This window comes from Corythoichthys intestinalis, chromosome 3 (assembly GCF_030265065.1).
Source record: "Corythoichthys intestinalis isolate RoL2023-P3 chromosome 3, ASM3026506v1, whole genome shotgun sequence".
Taxonomy (NCBI): Eukaryota; Metazoa; Chordata; class Actinopteri; order Syngnathiformes; family Syngnathidae; genus Corythoichthys; species Corythoichthys intestinalis.
Window position 1 is genome coordinate 6,972,218 of NC_080397.1, and position 18,716 is coordinate 6,990,933.

The 18,716-nt window shown below is 41.6% G+C and overlaps 1 protein-coding gene across 1 annotated transcript in view; it reads left to right on the forward strand.

Moving 5' to 3' along the window:
* Nucleotides 1-18,716, forward strand: part of erap1b (endoplasmic reticulum aminopeptidase 1b) — an 85,134-nt gene that overhangs the window by 41,452 nt on the left and 24,966 nt on the right. Inside the window, exons 10-14 of the mRNA XM_057832747.1 lie at nt 1,542-1,625; nt 1,713-1,903; nt 2,109-2,188; nt 10,558-10,741; nt 10,877-11,033. Of these exons, the coding sequence (XP_057688730.1) occupies nt 1,542-1,625; nt 1,713-1,903; nt 2,109-2,188; nt 10,558-10,741; nt 10,877-11,033 (696 nt within the window). The remainder of the gene's footprint in view (nt 1-1,541; nt 1,626-1,712; nt 1,904-2,108; nt 2,189-10,557; nt 10,742-10,876; nt 11,034-18,716) is intronic.

Genomic DNA, 18,716 nt, shown 5'->3' on the forward strand with positions numbered 1-18,716 from the left:
AGTTTTACATGTAGTTGTTGTGTGCATTGTGTGCACAGAGATATTGGACTGTGCCAGTGATTTCTGTAAGTCTTAAGCAGACACTCTAGGTTTTTTTTTTTACCTCTCTGAGTATTCTGCGCTGAAGTCTTGGCGTCATCTTTGGTGGACGGCCATTCCTTGGGAGAGAAGCAACAGTGCCAAACTCTCCATTTGTAGACAACTTGTTTGACTGTCGATTGATGAACATCCAGACTTTTAGAGATGGTTTTTTATACTTTCCCAGCTTTATACCAATCAACAATCCGTGATCGTAGGTCTTCAGACAGCTCTTTTGACCGAGCCATGATGCACATCAGACAGTGCTTTTCATCAAGACAATTCTTACCAGGTGCGTGTTTTATCGTGGGCCAAAGTTGCTTTAAACCACTCATCAGTGATTGGGCGCACACCTGACTTAAATTGTTTGGTAAAAATTGGTTTCAATTACGCTTTAAGTCTCCTCAGGCAGAGGGTTGACTTCCTTATTTTCCCCCTTCTGTTATTGTTTGCATGCTATCCTCATTAAATATGAAAACCTATAAATGTTTTAGTTAAAGCAGACACTGTTGTTACATCTGTGTGATTTTGACAAAGATCTTATCACATTTGATGGTGACTTTATGCCGAAATGTCAGAAAATCCAAAAAGTTCAGATACTTTTTCATAGCACTGTAGTTTAGAGGTAAATCGCACTAGCAAAAAAAAAAAAAAAAGCATAATAATGAAGAATGAAACGTATACAGTATGTCGCACTAGAGTTTAAATCGAGTTCCTATGTGGAAATGCATTTAATAACATCCAACCCTAAGAACAGATATTTCACTTTGTGGGCAACTTAAAATAGTGTTGTGAGCGATGTGTGGGACAAATATGAAGATTCTGGCCTTTACTTTCACAAGTTGCTCTTGAGTTTCATACATTGGGCGACACCCAGAATAGGTACTATACTGAACTCAGCCCACACACAGGCCTATAGTGAACTTAACAACTCTCAGTCATGGTGCCCTAACAAATTACCCATCAACCTTTGCGGGTGGAACAGACCAATAAGTATCATTCCTCATGCCTCCCAGCATGCAGCGTCGTTTTGATAATTTTACAGATAAATCTCTTCAGATTATAAATCGTACACCTGCCCGAACTATGCAAAAAAAATTTGATTTATAATCTGAAAAATACGTTGTATACAAGGAAACAGACCTCTTATATACATACATTACATTTTTGGAACATAAAATAAATATGTTCTACATGTAAGCCAACATGCTGACGTTAGCAGCGCAAACAAGCTAAAATACTTAACTCAACACTCCATTTACACCAAATATGTGGAAAACAGATACTGTAGCTAGGATGCAGCCTGACAAACTACTGTACATGTGCCCTGACCAAAATATGTAATGCATTTTGAACATCTGACAGAAACTACTTAACATTTTTTGCATCGTCCCGTCAGATGTAAACCGGCAAAGTCTCGTTATGTCAAGAAACACTTCTCATTGATTTTCTTTCTTAATCAGATTTGCAATTCAAACGAATTGCATAACGCCTCATCCAAACAAATAGAATTCTGCTGGAAACATAGCCTTAAATCTGGAGAATATGTAAGTTTTTATGCTTAAAAATACGTACCTTTAAGTGTGATGAATTGCGTGTAACTGATTTGTGTTTTTTTTTTTTTTTGACAAAAGCAATACGATGGTAATAAGTTTGACATCAAGACCATCATGGACACATGGACACTACAGAAAGGCTTCCCGCTGGTCAACGTTGACCTAAGAAATCGCAAACTCATGCTTACCCAGCAACGTTATGTGAAGATAGATGGGAAGCCCACCACCACAACCTCAACCCCCACCACTACTGTAACCCAAACGGAAAAGTAAATCTTCCTTAATCATTCATGCTCAAGTGTATTGTTTGAAACTGTCTTTGTATGCATATTTTGCCACAAATGTCGCCAGTTTTAAAATGTCACAGTTTTACAGAACACATTTTTAAACCATGAAAATTACTTTTAATAATGAATTACAAATGTGTATGTGTATTTTTTTCCTAATTTAAATTTTGTACTGATGTGTCTAAAGGCAAGTTTGGCAGATTCCACTGACATACAAGACGAGCGCCTCTGACACAACACACCACTTCCTGATGAAGTCAGCAGTAGGTAAGAGGCTGATTTTTTTGTTTAACCTTTCTTAGTGCACTCATTTAACTTACTGACAACCAGCGACAGTGGTAGACATTACAGCCAATGAACGGATGTTCACCGCCAGCTCTTACAGTCAAAATGCAAAACATACAGTTGCAACTCTTGCAGTGAGCACTGATAAAAACACTGAAGTGTGTTGCGTTCATGTCCAACTCCAAAAAGAAAGGCAAATAAGTGTCCAGCTTGAGGCTGCATAGGATGCAAAATGCATTTAAATGAAGGACTGTCTTGCATTACGCAGGATGTACTGTATGTCTGTCTGATTATCTGTGTTTTTGTATTTAAAATAACCCATATGTGAATAAAATGATTGTTTATCAAACTTGCAGGATGTTTCAAATATGAAATGAAAGAGGTGATTAAATTTTGGGGTAATGAAGTTAAAAGTCATAGAGGTCAGAAGAAAATATTTTTTTTCATAATGCAGGGTAGGTGACATGATGAGAAAAGGTCAAAGGTCACAGAAGTCAAATATCTATACAGGTAGCCCCAGGTTGATGAAGTTAAAAGTTATAGAGGTCAGAAAATATTTTTTTCATAATGCAGGGTAGGTGACATGATGAGAAAAGGTCAAAGGTCTCAGAAGCCAAATATCTATACAGGTAGCCCTGGGTTACAAGCTGGTTCCGTTCCAACGCTGGCGACGCAGCCCGAATTTCTGTGTTAACCCTTTAAGTACCCCTAAAGACTGACGGCAACCTCATAACAACAGAGACAGACTGCCTTCAACGCTGGAACGAGCACTTCCGCCTCTTACTGCAGCACAACACCACCCTGGTTGCTGAGCTGATAACACCAGAGGAGGTCAGAGCCGCTCTACAAAAACTGAACAACAGAAAAGCCCCTGGCATTTGCTCCATTACTGCTGAGATGATAAAGGTTGGCATTGTCGAGTGGCTGACGCACATCTTTAACAAGGTCTGGGAAACAGAACAGCTCCCCAGCGACTGGACCAAAGGGTTCATCCTACCCTTCTGGAAGCGGAAAGGCGACAGGCTCGTCTGTGGCAACCACCGAGGTATCACTCTGTTCTCCATTCCTGGAAAGCGCTTCTTCTTGCTGACCCGTGCTCTCCCAGCGATTGGAAGTGGACGCCGCTCCCAGCAAGCTGGCTTCATGCCAAACCGTTCTACATCAGATCACAAATCCGCTGTCCGTCTGCTCATTGAGAAAGTGTATGACTTCCGGAAAGACCAGGATCTTTACATTGGATTCCTGGACCTCAAGGCTGCATTTGATAGAGTCCACCACTCATAACTGTGGAGTATCCTACAAGCCCTTTGCGCACCTCCGAAAATCACAACCCTCTTCAGGCTTCTCTACAGCAATGCACAGAGTTGTGTCCGCGGCAACGGATGTGACTCTGACTGGTTTTCCATCTCAAGTGTTGTCCACAAAGGCTGCATAGCTGTTTTAGACCTGTTTAATTGTTAATCAACTACCTGATGTGCCGGGTCTGTGAGCGAGTACCCGGAGTGTCCCTTGGCAACTACCAACTGACCAACCTGGAGTATGCTGACGACACCATCTTGCTCAGCACCTCCTTCAACCGGCTGAGGGATGCTCTGAGCATATACAGCGAAGAGGCAGAAAAGCTTGGTCTCCACATGAGCTGGGCCAAGACCAAATTCATGCATGTCGGTGAGGGACCTGATCCACCCCCCATCCTGCTTGGTGATAACACCGTAGAGCCGTTGAACAGTGGTCCCGGTGACCGATAACTGTGACCTTAAATCAGAGGTTCTTCGCTGGAGAGCCCGTGCAGCCTCTGCCCTCCAGTCTCACTGAAAACCACTCTGGTGGCACCAAGCCATCTCACGGAAGATGAAGCTCCGAATCTACAACACCTCCGTAATCTATATTCTCCTCTATGGCTCTGAAACATGGCCCTTAAACCAGACACTGGCCGCAAGAATAGATGGCTTTGACAGCAGGGCTCTCAGAACCACCGAGAACATCAGGTGGCCCCAGCAAATCTCCAACGAAACACTGCGAGCCCGGACAAATCAGCCCAAGCCTCCCGCCTGGCTGCACAGCGCCGCATCTGCTGGCTTGGCCATGTTGTCAGTCTTCTTCCTGACCACCTGACAATAGCCATTCTGAACCAAAGGCTGCAGGCTGTAGACGACCACCAGGAAAGCCCCGCACTCGATGGTTTGACACCATCGTGGATGATCTCCAACAACAAGGACTTACCTTGAAGGATGCAAATCTGCTGGCACAAGACCGCCAGTACTGGAGAGGCCCGGCTCACCTGGTCAGTTCTACGCAATGTCGTGATGGTGATGATGATTAGTACTCTCAAATCTCAAAATAACTATCCAAAAACATGGATTATTGTCATGTTAATAAAATAAAAATAAGATCGCAACTGGTGACAAAATGGCAGACAAGACATTATTACGAGATGACGGGAGACTAAATGGCGCAAAAGACTCCGGCGTCATAAATTCGAAATCACGCAAGTCAGGTACGTTGTAACCCGGGGACTGCGTATTCTTCTATATAAATGGAACTTTATGGGTGTGTGTGCATGTGTGTGTTCTTTCCCTTTGGACTCCGAAATGGCTGAGCGACTTTGTTTCTGGGAGTGTTTTTAGATGGGTTTGATTTCTGTAGGCCATGTACAATTTTCTGGAATATTACTCAGGGATTCATTTCCGCTGGATATTCATACTGTAGTGAGTAGGGGGGAAAGGCCCCAAAATGAGCAGGAAGTGACTGAAAATCAAAAGGGAATGACTTCAAATGGCCTAGAATTACCTCGTTGCCTGGCATTGGCTGCCACTGACAGCCTTAGAAGTGTGAGGGGCCCGTTTGAAGTGGTAGGGGTTTATTCACTGTCACCCTCCCAGTTCAAATGGATTGGATTAGTGATAAATTTACAGCAGAAGGATGAAAATGGCTTAGCTATTACTTGCTTGGTTGAATATCTTGATTTTCTGACCAATGTATCGATAATCGTTGTATCGCCGTATAGTGAGATCGTTATCAAGAGCTTTGTATTGCAAATCGTATCATATCGTGAGGTACCAAGAGGTTCCCACCCCTAGTAGTGACTTTTATTTATTATGTGTTATGCCCGCAATGGTTCATGGGTACTGTAGTTGTGGCACCCACCACTGAGAGTGGTGGATGCCATTGTTATATTCTTGTGTTTTCTGTTCAGTAAAGGCCCTGTCTCTTGGGGTCGTACATTGTATAGAGTAAAAGAGCAGCAAGTATGAAACAAAACGGTCTCTCTCATTTTTCTCTGTCGCTCACCACAATTCTGTACAGAGTGATGGAAAAGCGATTGTGTACCCTTGTATTACTATTAATTATACATTAAAAGTGCATCTCTAAGAAAAGTATGTTTTATCTGACACTTGATTGTACTGCGTTCACGTTACACAAACCAGAGCAATGCCGGGCTATGAGTAACTTGTAGTTGACTTACAGTATACTCTTAATGCCAATATACAACTTAATTAAATGGAATAAGTGAACTAATTTTTATCAACCAGTTGTGAACCCCAATTTTTTTTTTTATAAGTAAGTAGTATTTTGGGGCTAGAAAAAATGCCTAATTTGATGCATCTCAGTCAAGTCAAATTAGAAAAAATGTAATTTTTTTGTACCCAGTGTTGTTCGAGCATTCTTGTAGAGATGCGCAGATCTGCCTCGTCTATTTCGCCCTTCTGACCACAAAACATTTCTGCACATGTCCACGGTGAACTGCGCTGTCAACCAGAGCTCTCTTGAGCACCTTCAATTACTTTACTTACTTCACATCGATTTGATAAGTAAATATTTTACTCTTTTATAAAATGTCACGTTGCCGTAAAATATCGTAACGATTGGTATTTATCTGTTCCGCCGCAATGGATGATGGGTAGTTATTCGCCACAATATTTAATTATCAAATTGATGTGAAAGTGTTGAAGAGAGCTCTGGTTACACTACTGATTGTTAATTTCACTCCAAGGATTAACAAAACATTCAGCAGCATGTCAAGAGCCAATGTCTCTCGTGTCTTAAATGCATTGTTGAGCATTTTAAAATAGTATAATTCCAATGAGTTAATCCATTGAGTGTTCTGCCATCATTTATTTGGAGGTAGGGTCATTATTGTTTGAAAACGTGTTATCAATGAAATTAGCATGTGCTGTTTATATTGTAGCATTATTTCATGTAAAAAAATGACGTTCACTTGCATATGATGAATGAGCAGCACTAAAGCTAACTTAGGTATCACTTTAGTACTGGAAGCGCACAATGAATAAATTACTGTAATTCATTAAAGTTAATTTGAGTACTGCAAACTCAGAATTAACAATTTACTATCATAATTATTAAGGTTAATTTGAGTCCTTAAAAGTTGACATGACTTAGTAAATTGCATCTAATTAATGTAAGTAACATAAATATAATTATCTCAGGCAGCAAGTTAGCCTTTTTATTTTTATTTTATTTGTTTTTTTATTATTTTATAAAGTCAACATAAGTCCTTATATTTTACAGTGTATTTGAACCTGAAGTAGCTGTAACATATATCTCAAACTAGTAGCCCTTTGTAATAATCGGTTAGGGCTGTTCAAGTCTGCCTAACAAGAAAATCCAGAATATTTTCTCTCAAACCCGATTTTCCGATGTCGATTACAATTTCTTGGCAAAAGAAAAAGGTTTTCGAATGTCTTCTATTTAAAAATATTTTTCCTTTATTAGCACTGAAAGTGACAGTGAATTTAACTTTGTGAATACACACAGAACAATCCCTTGGGATGAAGACCATTTTATTTATACAACAGACTCCAGCTCTGTTCTTAATAAAGCGATTATGAAAGAAGAAAGTGCTTATTCCATTCTAAACAAAATCAAACATGAGAAAACGTAGTCAGTCAGTCTGTAAATCAAACAGTCTTTCAGCAAGTCAGTCTGCCAACCAGCTAGCCAGCCAGTCAATCAAGTCAGTCAGGTGAAGTAGGTTGCCAGCCAGGCTCAGGGTGATGTGCTGTATTATGCCATAATCCTCTCTGGTTTTACTTGCATAAATGAATTATTAGTGCAAAACTTTCACTCAATAATAACAATATGCAAGGTGACAATCACCTTGTCTAAACAAACGCAAATATGCACCCCAGTGAAGGTCACAAACAAAATGATCTCTTAGGTTTATGAGCATCTCATCTTTACAAAAGACGTCAGTGGCCTGTACTACGAAGCCGGTTTTCTGGCTTATCAGGATAATTTCGAGAGTAACTTAATCGCGTTCAGCATAATTTCCTGGCTAACTGGGACTACGAAAGGTGGATATGTTGAAACCGGGGAATGTTGCCATGGCAATGTACGCCACATCTCAAACCTGGTCGTCTCAGAGTTGAATATTGCTTAACCTCGGGTTTCCGATTAACCACGCCATATATTACCACCCCAATGCCATATATTACCCTGCACATAGAGGGTGGACATTTCCACTACACAAGGGGTGGACTGCACCCCCTCCAAAATTGGCCTGCCACTGTTGTTGGCTAGGGCCAACTCTTCAGCCACAGTGAAGGACTCTGGTGCACTTCCTCCTCCTGTGCCCCTCACTGCAACTTTCCCCTTGTTGGCTGTGAGAAAAGACAAAAGCATGTTTTCATTCTCTCACTCTCTCTTCTGTCCCCCCAACCCACCACACACACTTACCATTTTGGATGAGGTCCTTATATTTCACTTTGACCTGTTGCCAGGTGCTTTTCTGCTGCTGTTGCCTCTGAAGATATTCAAAGGACATGAATAGACTCATACAGTCAAGGGGACTAAACATACAATCATCCTGCTTCATGTGGTGATGCACATACGATAAATTACAGTTAATGTACCAAATCTTATTTTATTGTCCTGACAGCAGGCTTCATTTCTTTTCACGGACATCAATAAATCTGGCATACTTACGCATTCACACAATCTTTAATTTGCTGCTAACAGACCAGTCGCGCTCTACTCGCTGAAGTGGTGTTGGATTTCGCGGTGAGGATGGATTTGAATTCTTCATAACTCATAATTATCATGCATTCCTTGTCTGAGAAATAAGGTGCCCGTGCCATCGTCAAAAGTAGTGTATGACTGTGGTATCCGCCCCCTTTTATGTGACCGCGCAGTAACTCTGATTGAGTTAACACAGGTTCAGCAAATCAACTTCATAATCAACGTCGTAGCACCGATTAACCCCACAATGGATAACCAGGTTTTGTCAACCCCGGTTTCCCGCTGGAACCCTGGGTTACTTCTGGGTAGGTTGAACCCCGTTCGTAGTACAGGCCACAGGTCAAACACATTCATCGGTCAACGAACAATGTGCATATAGATTCAGTTTTCAAATGTAGACCTATGCATTTTACTTTTTTATTGTCTTAAAACATAAAACAACATGATATGCTTTTCAATACTGTAATCTATTGGCAGCAATCTTGACAAGAAAACAAGACAGAGAAACACACAGAAAACAAGACAGAGAAACACACACACACAGGCATATACTTTCATACTTGTGTTATAGTGCAATATACACTCAGCCAGACGTGGCGCTGTATACCTGTCTGTCATTTTGTTCTACATGAAAGTGTGCAGACGAAGTAAATGAGGAAGTGTTGGAACGTTTCGAGGCCGCATGTTTTATTTGACGATCCACTGCAATCCTTCTACATATACACATAATACTTTAATTACATCATGAGATAATACACTTACTTATGGCGCTATGCAATTTTCGTCCAAAGTTGGCTGGGCAAATGTTGTTTTTATTGTTGTTTAAGACGTCGCGCTCTAGTGGGAACGAGCGGAAATGCTTATGTAGATGAACCAAAATAGTGGTAGTCTATTTAGGGGTGCTGGAGAGGAGGGTCCGTCAGGAAGTCGAATCTGGGATCAGGAGGAGGAGGGTGGTTTTCGTTCCGGCCTTGGAACGGTGGACCAGCTCTACACTCTCGGCAGGGTCCTCAAGGGTGCATGGGAGTTTGCCCAACCGGTCTTCCTTCAACGAGTCCTGTGGGTGGTGCTTCGGGGGTACGAGTACCGAGCCCCTTGGTAAGGGCTGTTCGGTCCTTGTACGACAGGTGCCAAAGTTTGGTCCGTGTTGCCGGCGGTAAGTCGGATTTGTTCCCAGTGAGGGTTGGACTCCGCCAAGGTTGCCCTTAGTCACCGATTATGTTCATATTTTTTATGAACAGAATTTCTAGATGCAGCCGAAGCATTGAGGGGGTCCGGTTTGGTGGCTTCAGCATTGCATCTCTAATTTTTGTAGGTGATGTGGTGCTGTGGCTTCATCAAGCCATGATCTTCAACTCTAACTGGAGCGGTTCGCCGCCAAGTGTGAAGCGGTTGGGATGAAGATCAGCACCTCCAAATCTGAGACAATAGTCCTCAGTTGGAAAAGGGTGGCGTGCCCTGTCCGGGTCGGGGATGAGATCCTGCTCCGAGTGGAGGAGTTCAAGTATATTGGGGTCTTGTTCACTAGTGAGGGTAGGAGGGAACAAGAGATCGACAGGCGGATCGGTGCAGCGCCTGCAGCGATGCAGACTCTGTACCAGTCTGTTGTGGTGAAGCAGGAGCTGAGCCAAAAAGCGAAGCTCCCGTTTTACCAGTCGATCTACGTTCCTACAATGACCTATGGTCATGAGCTGGTGGTCGTGAGTGATAGAGCAAGATCCTCGATACAAGCGGCAGAAATGAGTTTTTTCCGCAGGGTGTCCGGGCTCTCTCTAGAGATACTGTAGGGTGAGAAGCTGGGTCATCTGGGAGGGACTGGGGGTTGAGCTGCTACTCCTCCGCGTTGAGAGGAGCCAGCTGAGGTGGCTCAGGCATCTGGTTCAGATCCCTCCTGGACGCCTCCCTGGAGAGGTGTTCCGGGCATGTCATACCGGCAGAAGGCCCTTGAAATGACTGTGGGCATGCTGAAGAGACTATGTCTCTCGGCTGGATTGGGAACGCCTTGGGATCTGGTGGTGGAGCTGGTTGAAGTAGCTGGGGAGAGGGAAGTCCGGACTTCCCTGCTAAAGCTGCTGCCCCCGCGACCCGATCCGGGATTAAGCGGTAGATAACAGATGGATGGATAGATGTTGCGGTTTTTGAAAATTGAACATACCGATTTGAACATTTTTAACTTAGTTTTAACCAGTAAGGTCTGTTTCGGTTGAAAATCGGTTAATCGAACAGTCTTATAATCAGTACCGTAGAAGTAACGCAAAATACATTTTTATCTGATTACTCAATGAATAATCCTTAGGATAATCTTTTCTAAACCCTTGATTTCGACTGCCTTACTCATTGCATTTGCAACCTATGTATCTCTTTTTCCACAGACCTTGTGCGTGTTCCAAACCCAGTGGACTGGATCAAGTTAAATGTGGATATGAGTGGCTACTACATCGTTCACTACGGCAAAGACGGGTGGAAATCCATGATTAACCTTCTGCAGAACAATCATACGGCGCTTAGCAGCAAGGACCGTGCTAGTCTGATACATGATGTCTTCCGGCTGGTCAAGTAGGGAAACAGTGTATTTTGTTCACTGTCAAGTTTCCTTTGGATATATTGTGTGTTAAATAAGTGTTTTTGTAGTAGTATTAAGTAGTATTCATACCGAACACAATGGTGTTATTATTTTTTGGCCTGTTGCAGCATTGAGAAGCTGGGTCTGGAAACAGCTTTGGATCTGTCCACGTATCTGTCCAAAGAGACCGACATCATGGCTGTGACTCAGGGCTTCGGAGAGCTCGTACCCATCTATAAAATGATCGAACGGAGGGAAATTTCTATTCTGGAGAACGGCATGAAGGTTAGCAAAGGCAGATATTTACCCATTTATCGCAGGGGTGGGCAAACCGGTCCTCGAGGGCCGCAGTGGGTCCTGGTCTTTGTTCCAACTGATTCAGCACACACAGTATAACCAATGAGGTTTCAGTGGAAACAAGGAGCACCTGACTGCAATCAACTGATTGTACTTGTAAGAAACCAGATTGGTGAAAAGCTGCCCTCATGATGGGTATGAACAAAAACCCGCACCCACTGCGGCCCTTTGTGGAATAGTTTGCCCACCCCTGATTTATCGGGTAAGGGACTATTTTTGGTAGGGACATCCCGATCACTTATTTTTGTACCCTTTTAGGATCTGCTGATACAGAGTCCCTATATTAAAAAAACAAAAACAAAAACTGCAAACAAACTATCCCAACACGATAGCCATATAAAAACGTTCATGGGGTGGTGGTTTAAACCAAGTGAAAAAATATATATGTGTATTTGCACATTTGTCATGCAGCACGAAATGCGGTTGAAAATAAATGACTAATTACAAAATGTACGAAAATAAACATTTAGCTATAAAAATAAAGTACCATATTTTTCGGACTATAAGTCACAGCTGACTATAAGTCGCACCAGCTAAAAATGCACAATGAAGAGGAAAATAAACCTATAGAAGTCCCACTGGAGTATAAGTCACATTTTTGGGGGAAATTTGTTCCAAAAATCCCAGACTAAGAACAGACATGTCATCTTGGAAAGCAATTTTCAATTTAACAAGCAACAATGATATAATAAGGAGTTAATAATTTCACACATAAGTCGCTCCAAAGTATTAGAGAGAGTAAGTAACTCGCAACTCCGGCCAAACTATGAAAAAAAAACAAACTGCGACTTGTAGTCCGAAAAATATGGTAGTAGAAATTCCATTAACTCCAACATGGGCGTGCCCCAGTATTGATCTGCAGTGTCCCAGTATAAATTTCACCGCTAAAAAAACATACATAATCTACAGAATATGCCTATTTAAAATACGTGTTGAGGCGATTAAAAAAAAACAACTTAAATAGCATTTTTATTGGAATTAAAATCATACTTTGAGATGATTCGATTATATACAACAATTTGAAAAAGCGAAGAAGTCGACAAATAAGTCTTTTAATCTGCCTTTTAGCTCTTCCTGTCATTGTAGCGCTCTGGCTCCTCCATCTGGGTGTTGATGTCAGAGAATGGAGAGACAGCGAGAACCAAAAGTGGTATTTGCCATGTGGCAAAATGGTTTTGCCATGTGGCAATTTTTTTTGCCATGTGGCAAAATGTTTTTGCCATGTGGCAATTTTTTTTGCCATGTGGCAATTTTTTTTGCCATGTGGCAAAATGTTTTTGCCATGTGGCAATTTTTTTTGCCATGTGGCAATTTTTTTTGCCATGTGGCAAAATGTTTTTGCCATGTGGCAATTATTTTTGCCATGTGGCAATTTTTTTTGCCATGTGGCAAAATGTTTTTGCCATGTGGCATTTTTTTTTGCCATGTGGCAAAATGTTTTTGCCATGTGGCATTTTTTTTTGCCATGTGGCAAAATGTTTTTGCCATGTGGCAATTTTTTTTGCCATGTGGCAATTTTTTTTGCCATGTGGCAAAATGCATTTTGCCATGTGGCATTTATTTGGGGTATGTGGCAAAATGCATTTCGGTTTGTGGGGGGGTATATGGTATTTTGGGGGGTATATGGCTGTTTTGCAGGCCATACAAGTCCATGCCATTGACGGCTATGCACGTCCAAATTGTTTTTTCATTTTAAATGGCAGAAAAACATCTGTGGCTGTGTTTTTTGACAGTACACTTTACATTAGAGCTTATCGGCATTCATCTGGAACCCCAAGTAAGGCTCTGCCATTGACGGCTATGCACGTCCAAATTGTTTTTTCATTTTAAATGGCAGAAAAACATCTGTGGCTGTGTTTTTTGACAGTACACTTTACATTAGAGCTTATCGGCATTCATTTGGAACCCCAAGTAAGGCTCTGCCATTGACGGCTATGCACGTCCAAATTGTTTTTTTTCATTTTAAATGGCAGAAAAACATCTGTGGCTGTGTTTTTTGACAGTACACTTTACATTAGAGCTTATCGGCATTCATCTGGAACCCCAAGTAAGGCTCTGCCATTGACGGCTATGCACGTCCAAATTGTTTTTTCATTTTAAATGGCAGAAAAACATCTGTGGCTGTGTTTTTTGACAGTACACTTTACGTTAGAGCTTATCGGCATTCATCTGGAACCCCAAGTAAGGCTCTGCCATTGACGGCTATGCACGTCCAAATTGTTTTTTTCATTTTAAATGGCAGAAAAAAATCTGTGGCTGTGTTTTTTGACAGTACACTTTACATTAGAGCTTATCGGCATTCATCTGGAACCCCAAGTAAGGCTCTGCCATTGACGGCTATGCACGTCCAAATTGTTTTTTCATTTTAAATGGCAGAAAAACATCTGTGGCTGTGTTTTTTGACAGTACACTTTACATTAGAGCTTATCGGCATTCATCTGGAACCCCAAGTAAGGCTCTGCCATTGACGGCTATGCACGTCCAAATTGTTTTTTTCATTTTAAATGGCAGAAAAACATCTGTGGCTGTGTTTTTTGACAGTACACTTTACATTAGAGCTTATCGGCATTCATCTGTAACCCCAAGTAAGGCTCTGCCATTGACGGCTATGCACGTCCAAATTGTTTTTTCATTTTAAATGGCAGAAAAACATCTGTGGCTGTGTTTTTTGACAGTACACTTTACATTAGAGCTTATTGGCATTCATCTGGAACCCCAAGTAAGGCTCTGCCATTGACGGCTATGCACGTCCAAATTGTTTTTTTCATTTTAAATGGCAGAAAAACATCTGTGGCTGTGTTTTTTGACAGTACACTTTACATTAGAGCTTATCGGCATTCATCTGGAACCCCAAGTAAGGCTCTGCCATTGACGGCTATGCACGTCCAAATTGTTTTTTCATTTTAAATGCCAGAAAAGCATCTGTGGCTGTGTTTTTTGACCCTACACTTTACATTAAAGCTTATCAACATTCAACTGGCACCCCAAGTAAGGCTCTGCCATTGACGGCTATGCACGTCCAAATTGTATTTTAAATGGCAGAAAAACATTTTTGGCTCTGTTTTTTTAACGATGAACTTGACATTACAGCTTATCGACATTCAAGTAAGGTTCTGCCATTGACGGCTATGCACGTCCAAATTTCTGTGTCAGCTTTCTTTCTGCACTGATGAATCTTGGGTATGCGGTCACTACGCTCGCGGTTTGACCAGAGGCGCGTAGCAAGGGTCCCCGGTGGCCCCAGGCAACGAGCAACATGGGGCCCTTTTGAGTCACGTGACACACATACCACTTGCGCAGTATAATGAACACAAAGGTGAGGGGGTGCGAGTGCGCGCGGTGCATGCACGTGCAGTCCATCTTGGCCATAAAAGTGGCGAAAACTAGCACTTCACATTGACTCATATGGATGTACTTACATTAGTTCATGGACGTGCACATTTTAACAGGTGGCCGTCCTCTGCTCGAAATTCTCGCTCCCAGAATACACAGCGCTTGTGACGTAGGACAATAACAGGACTGGTTGCTATGGGAATGTACGCATACCCAAGGAACCTTGCTAAAAGGAGTATTGAAATTGCTAATAAAATGGTTTAGGATTATTTTAGATGCATATATGTTGTATTTTTCTTATAGAGTATTCAACGAGGAATACAATAGACCCATTAATAGACTTTTTTGGAAAATCACCATTTCTCTTAGTAGTTACGAGTAATGAGTTGGCCTGTGATAATCAACGTAAAACAACTCGGCAAGGACTTTCCAAAGAGTTTGGTGAGTCACTCTTTAAACAATCATGTGGTATTAATACCTGATTGGACTTTCTTAAACACGTAAAATCTACGTGACATAGTTAGTGCTGATTGGGATTGATAACAGAATCGTTACATAATCTGCCAAATGATTCCATGTTATTGAAACACTCCCTACACTTGTCGCTGCGACAGTGCAGTAAAGTTGCGTGTGCTAAATCTGTTGGCCCTCTGAGGGGGCCCCTTCTGGCTGGGGGCCCTAGGCAATTGCCTGGTTTGCCTAATGGGACGCGACGCCTCTGGGTTTGACCACGAGGTTATTTCAGGAGCCACGTCAACAATTTCAGGTAAATCTTAATTTTATTGCTGGTTGTTTTTATATGATTGTGTTGTATGTTTAAAAATAAAATACTTTGTACGTCTCAGTTTTCTTTTATTCTCCTTTTACACAGATACTGAATAACTGTTACGCAATGTATTGATTCTAGTTTTCCGTCTGTCGAAACAACTGTAAGGGTGCCACTCCAATTTCGCTGTGTTTCAATACGATGGAATCATTTGGCAGATTATCTAACAATTCTGTTATCAATCCCAATCAGCACTAAATCTGTTACGTAGATTATACATGTTTAAGAAAGTCCAATCAGGTATTAATACCACATGATTGTTTAAAGAGTAACTCACCAAACTCTCTGGAAAGTCTTTGCCGAATTGTTTTACGTTGCTTTTCACAGGCCAACTCATTACTCGTAACTACTAAAAGAAATGGTGATTTTCCAAAAAAGTCTATTAATTAGTCTATTGTATTCCTCGTTGAATACTCTATAAGAAAAATACAACATATATGTATCTAAAATAATTCTAAACTATTTTATTAGCAATTTCAATACTCCTTTTATCAAGGTTCCTTGGGTATGCGTACGTTCCCATGGCAACCAGTCCTGTTATTGTCCTACGTCACAAGCGCTGTGTATTCTGGGAGCGAGAATAGGCGTAAGGTGCGCATTTCGAGCAGAGGACAGCCACCTGTTAAAATGTGTGCGTCCATGAACGAATGTAAGTACATCCATATGAGTCAATGTAAAGTGCTACTTTTCGCCACTTTGATGGCCAAGATGGACCACACGTGCATGCAGCACGCACTCGCACCCCCTCACCTTTGTGTTCATTATACTGCGCGAGTATGTATGTGTGTCACGTGACTCAAAAGGCCCCCATGTTGCTCGTTGCCTGGGGCCCCCGGGGACCCTTGCTATGCCTCTGGTCAAACCGCGAGCGTAGTGACCGCATACCCAAGATTCATCAGTGCAGAAAGACAGCCGACACCGAAATTTGGACGTACATAGCCGTCAATGGCAGAACCTTACTTGGGTGTCAGTTGAATGTCGATAAGCTGTAATGTCAAGTGCATCGTCAAAAAACACAGCCACACATGTTTTCTGCCATTTAAAATGAAAATACAATTTGGACGTGCATAGCTGTCAATGGCAGAGCCTTACTTGGGGTGCCAGTTGAATGCCGATATGCTCTAATGTAAAGTGTACCGTCAAAAAACACAGCCACAGATGTTTTTCTGCCATTTAAAATGAAAAAAACAATTTGGACGTGCATAGCCGTCAATGGCAGAGCCTTACCTGGGGTTCCAGTTGAATGCCGATATGCTCTAATATAAAGTGTACGGTCAAAAAACACAGCCACAGATGCTTTTCTGCCATTTAAAATGAAAAACAATTTGGACGTGCATAGCCGTCAATGGCAGAGCCTTACTTGGGGTTCCAGATGAATGCCGATAAGCTCTGATGTAAAGTGTACTGTCAAAAAACACAGCCACAGATGTTTTTCTGCCATTTAAAATGAAAAAAACAATTTGGACGTGCATAGCCGTCAATGGCAGAGCCTTACCTGGGGTTCCAGTTGAATGCCGATATGCTCTAATATAAAGTGTACGGTCAAAAAACACAGCCACAGATGCTTTTCTGCCATTTAAAATGAAAAAACAATTTGGACGTGCATAGCCGTCAATGGCAGAGCCTTACTTGGGGTTCCAGATGAATGCCGATAAGCTCTAATGTAAAGTTTACTGTCAAAAAACACAGCCACAGATGTTTTTCTGCCATTTAAAATGAAAAAAACAATTTGGACGTGCATAGCCGTCAATGGCAGAGCCTTACTTGGGGTTCCAGATGAATGCCGATAAGCTCTAATGTAAAGTGTACTGTCAAAAAACACAGCCAAAGATGTTTTTCTGCCATTTAAAATGAAAAAACAATTTGGACGTGCATAGCCGTCAATGGCAGAGCCTTACTTGGGGTTCCAGATGAATGCCGATAAGCTCTAATGTAAAGTGTACTGTCAAAAAACACAGCCACAGATGTATTTCTGCCATTTAAAATGAAAAAAACAATTTGGACGTGCATAGCCGTCAATGGCAGAGCGTTACTTGGGCTTCCAGATGAATGCCGATAAGCTCTAATGTAAAGTGTACTGTCAAAAAACACAGCCACAGATGTTTTTCTGCCATTTAAAATGAAAAAACAATTTGGACGTGCATAGCCGTCAATGGCAGAGCCTTACTTGGGGTTCCAGATGAATGCCGATAAGCTCTAATGTAAAGTGTACTGTCAAAAAACACAGCCACAGATGTTTTTCTGCCATTTAAAATGAAAAAACAATTTGGACGTGCATAGCCGTCAATGGCAGAGCCTTACTTGGGGTTCCAGATGAATGCCGATAAGCTCTAATGTAAAGTGTACTGTCAAAAAACACAGCCACAGATGTTTTTCTGCCATTTAAAATGAAAAAAACAATTTGGACGTGCATAGCCGTCAATGGCAGAGCCTTACTTGGGGTTCCAGATGAATGCCGATAAGCTCTAATGTAAAGTGTACTGTCAAAAAACACAGCCACAGATGTTTTTCTGCCATTTAAAATGAAAAAAACAATTTGGACGTGCATAGCCGTCAATGGCAGAGCCTTACTTGGGGTTCCAGATGAATGCCGATAAGCTCTAATGTAAAGTGTACTGTCAAAAAACACAGCCAAAGATGTTTTTCTGCCATTTAAAATGAAAAAACAATTTGGACGTGCATAGCCGTCAATGGCATGGACTTGTATGGCCTGCAAAACAGCCATATACCCCCCAAAATACCATATACCCCCCCACAAACCGAAATGCATTTTGCCACATACCCCAAATAAATGCCACATGGCAAAATGCATTTTGCCACATGGCAAAAAAAATTGCCACATGGCAAAAAAAATTGCCACATGGCAAAAACATTTTGCCACATGGCAAAAAAAATTGCCACATGGCAAAAATAATTGCCACATGGCAAAAAAAATTGCCACATGGCAAAAATAATTGCCACATGGCAAAAACATTTTGCCACATGGCAAAAAAAATTGCCACATGGCAAAAAAAATTGCCACATGGCAAAAACATTTTGCCACATGGCAAAAAAAATTGCCACATGGCAAAAACATTTTGCCACATGGCAAAAAAAATTGCCACATGGCAAAAACTAATTGCCACATGGCAAAAACATTTTGCCACATGGCAAAAAAAATTGCCACATGGCAAAAACATTTTGCCACATGGCAAAAACATTTTGCCACATGGCAAAAAAAATTGCCACATGGCAAAAACATTTTGCCACATGGCAAAAAAAATTGCCACATGGCAAAAACATTTTGCCACATGGCAAAAACCACTTTTGGTTTTCGGCCCTGCTGTAATGAGCGATTTTAGCGGATTTAGCATTGAGCCCAATGGAGGGGGAAGGGTTTTTCAGCGATTCTGGTTCAAGTGTGGATTATTCGTACGATATTGTCGATTCAGAGGATGTACGTATGTGACATA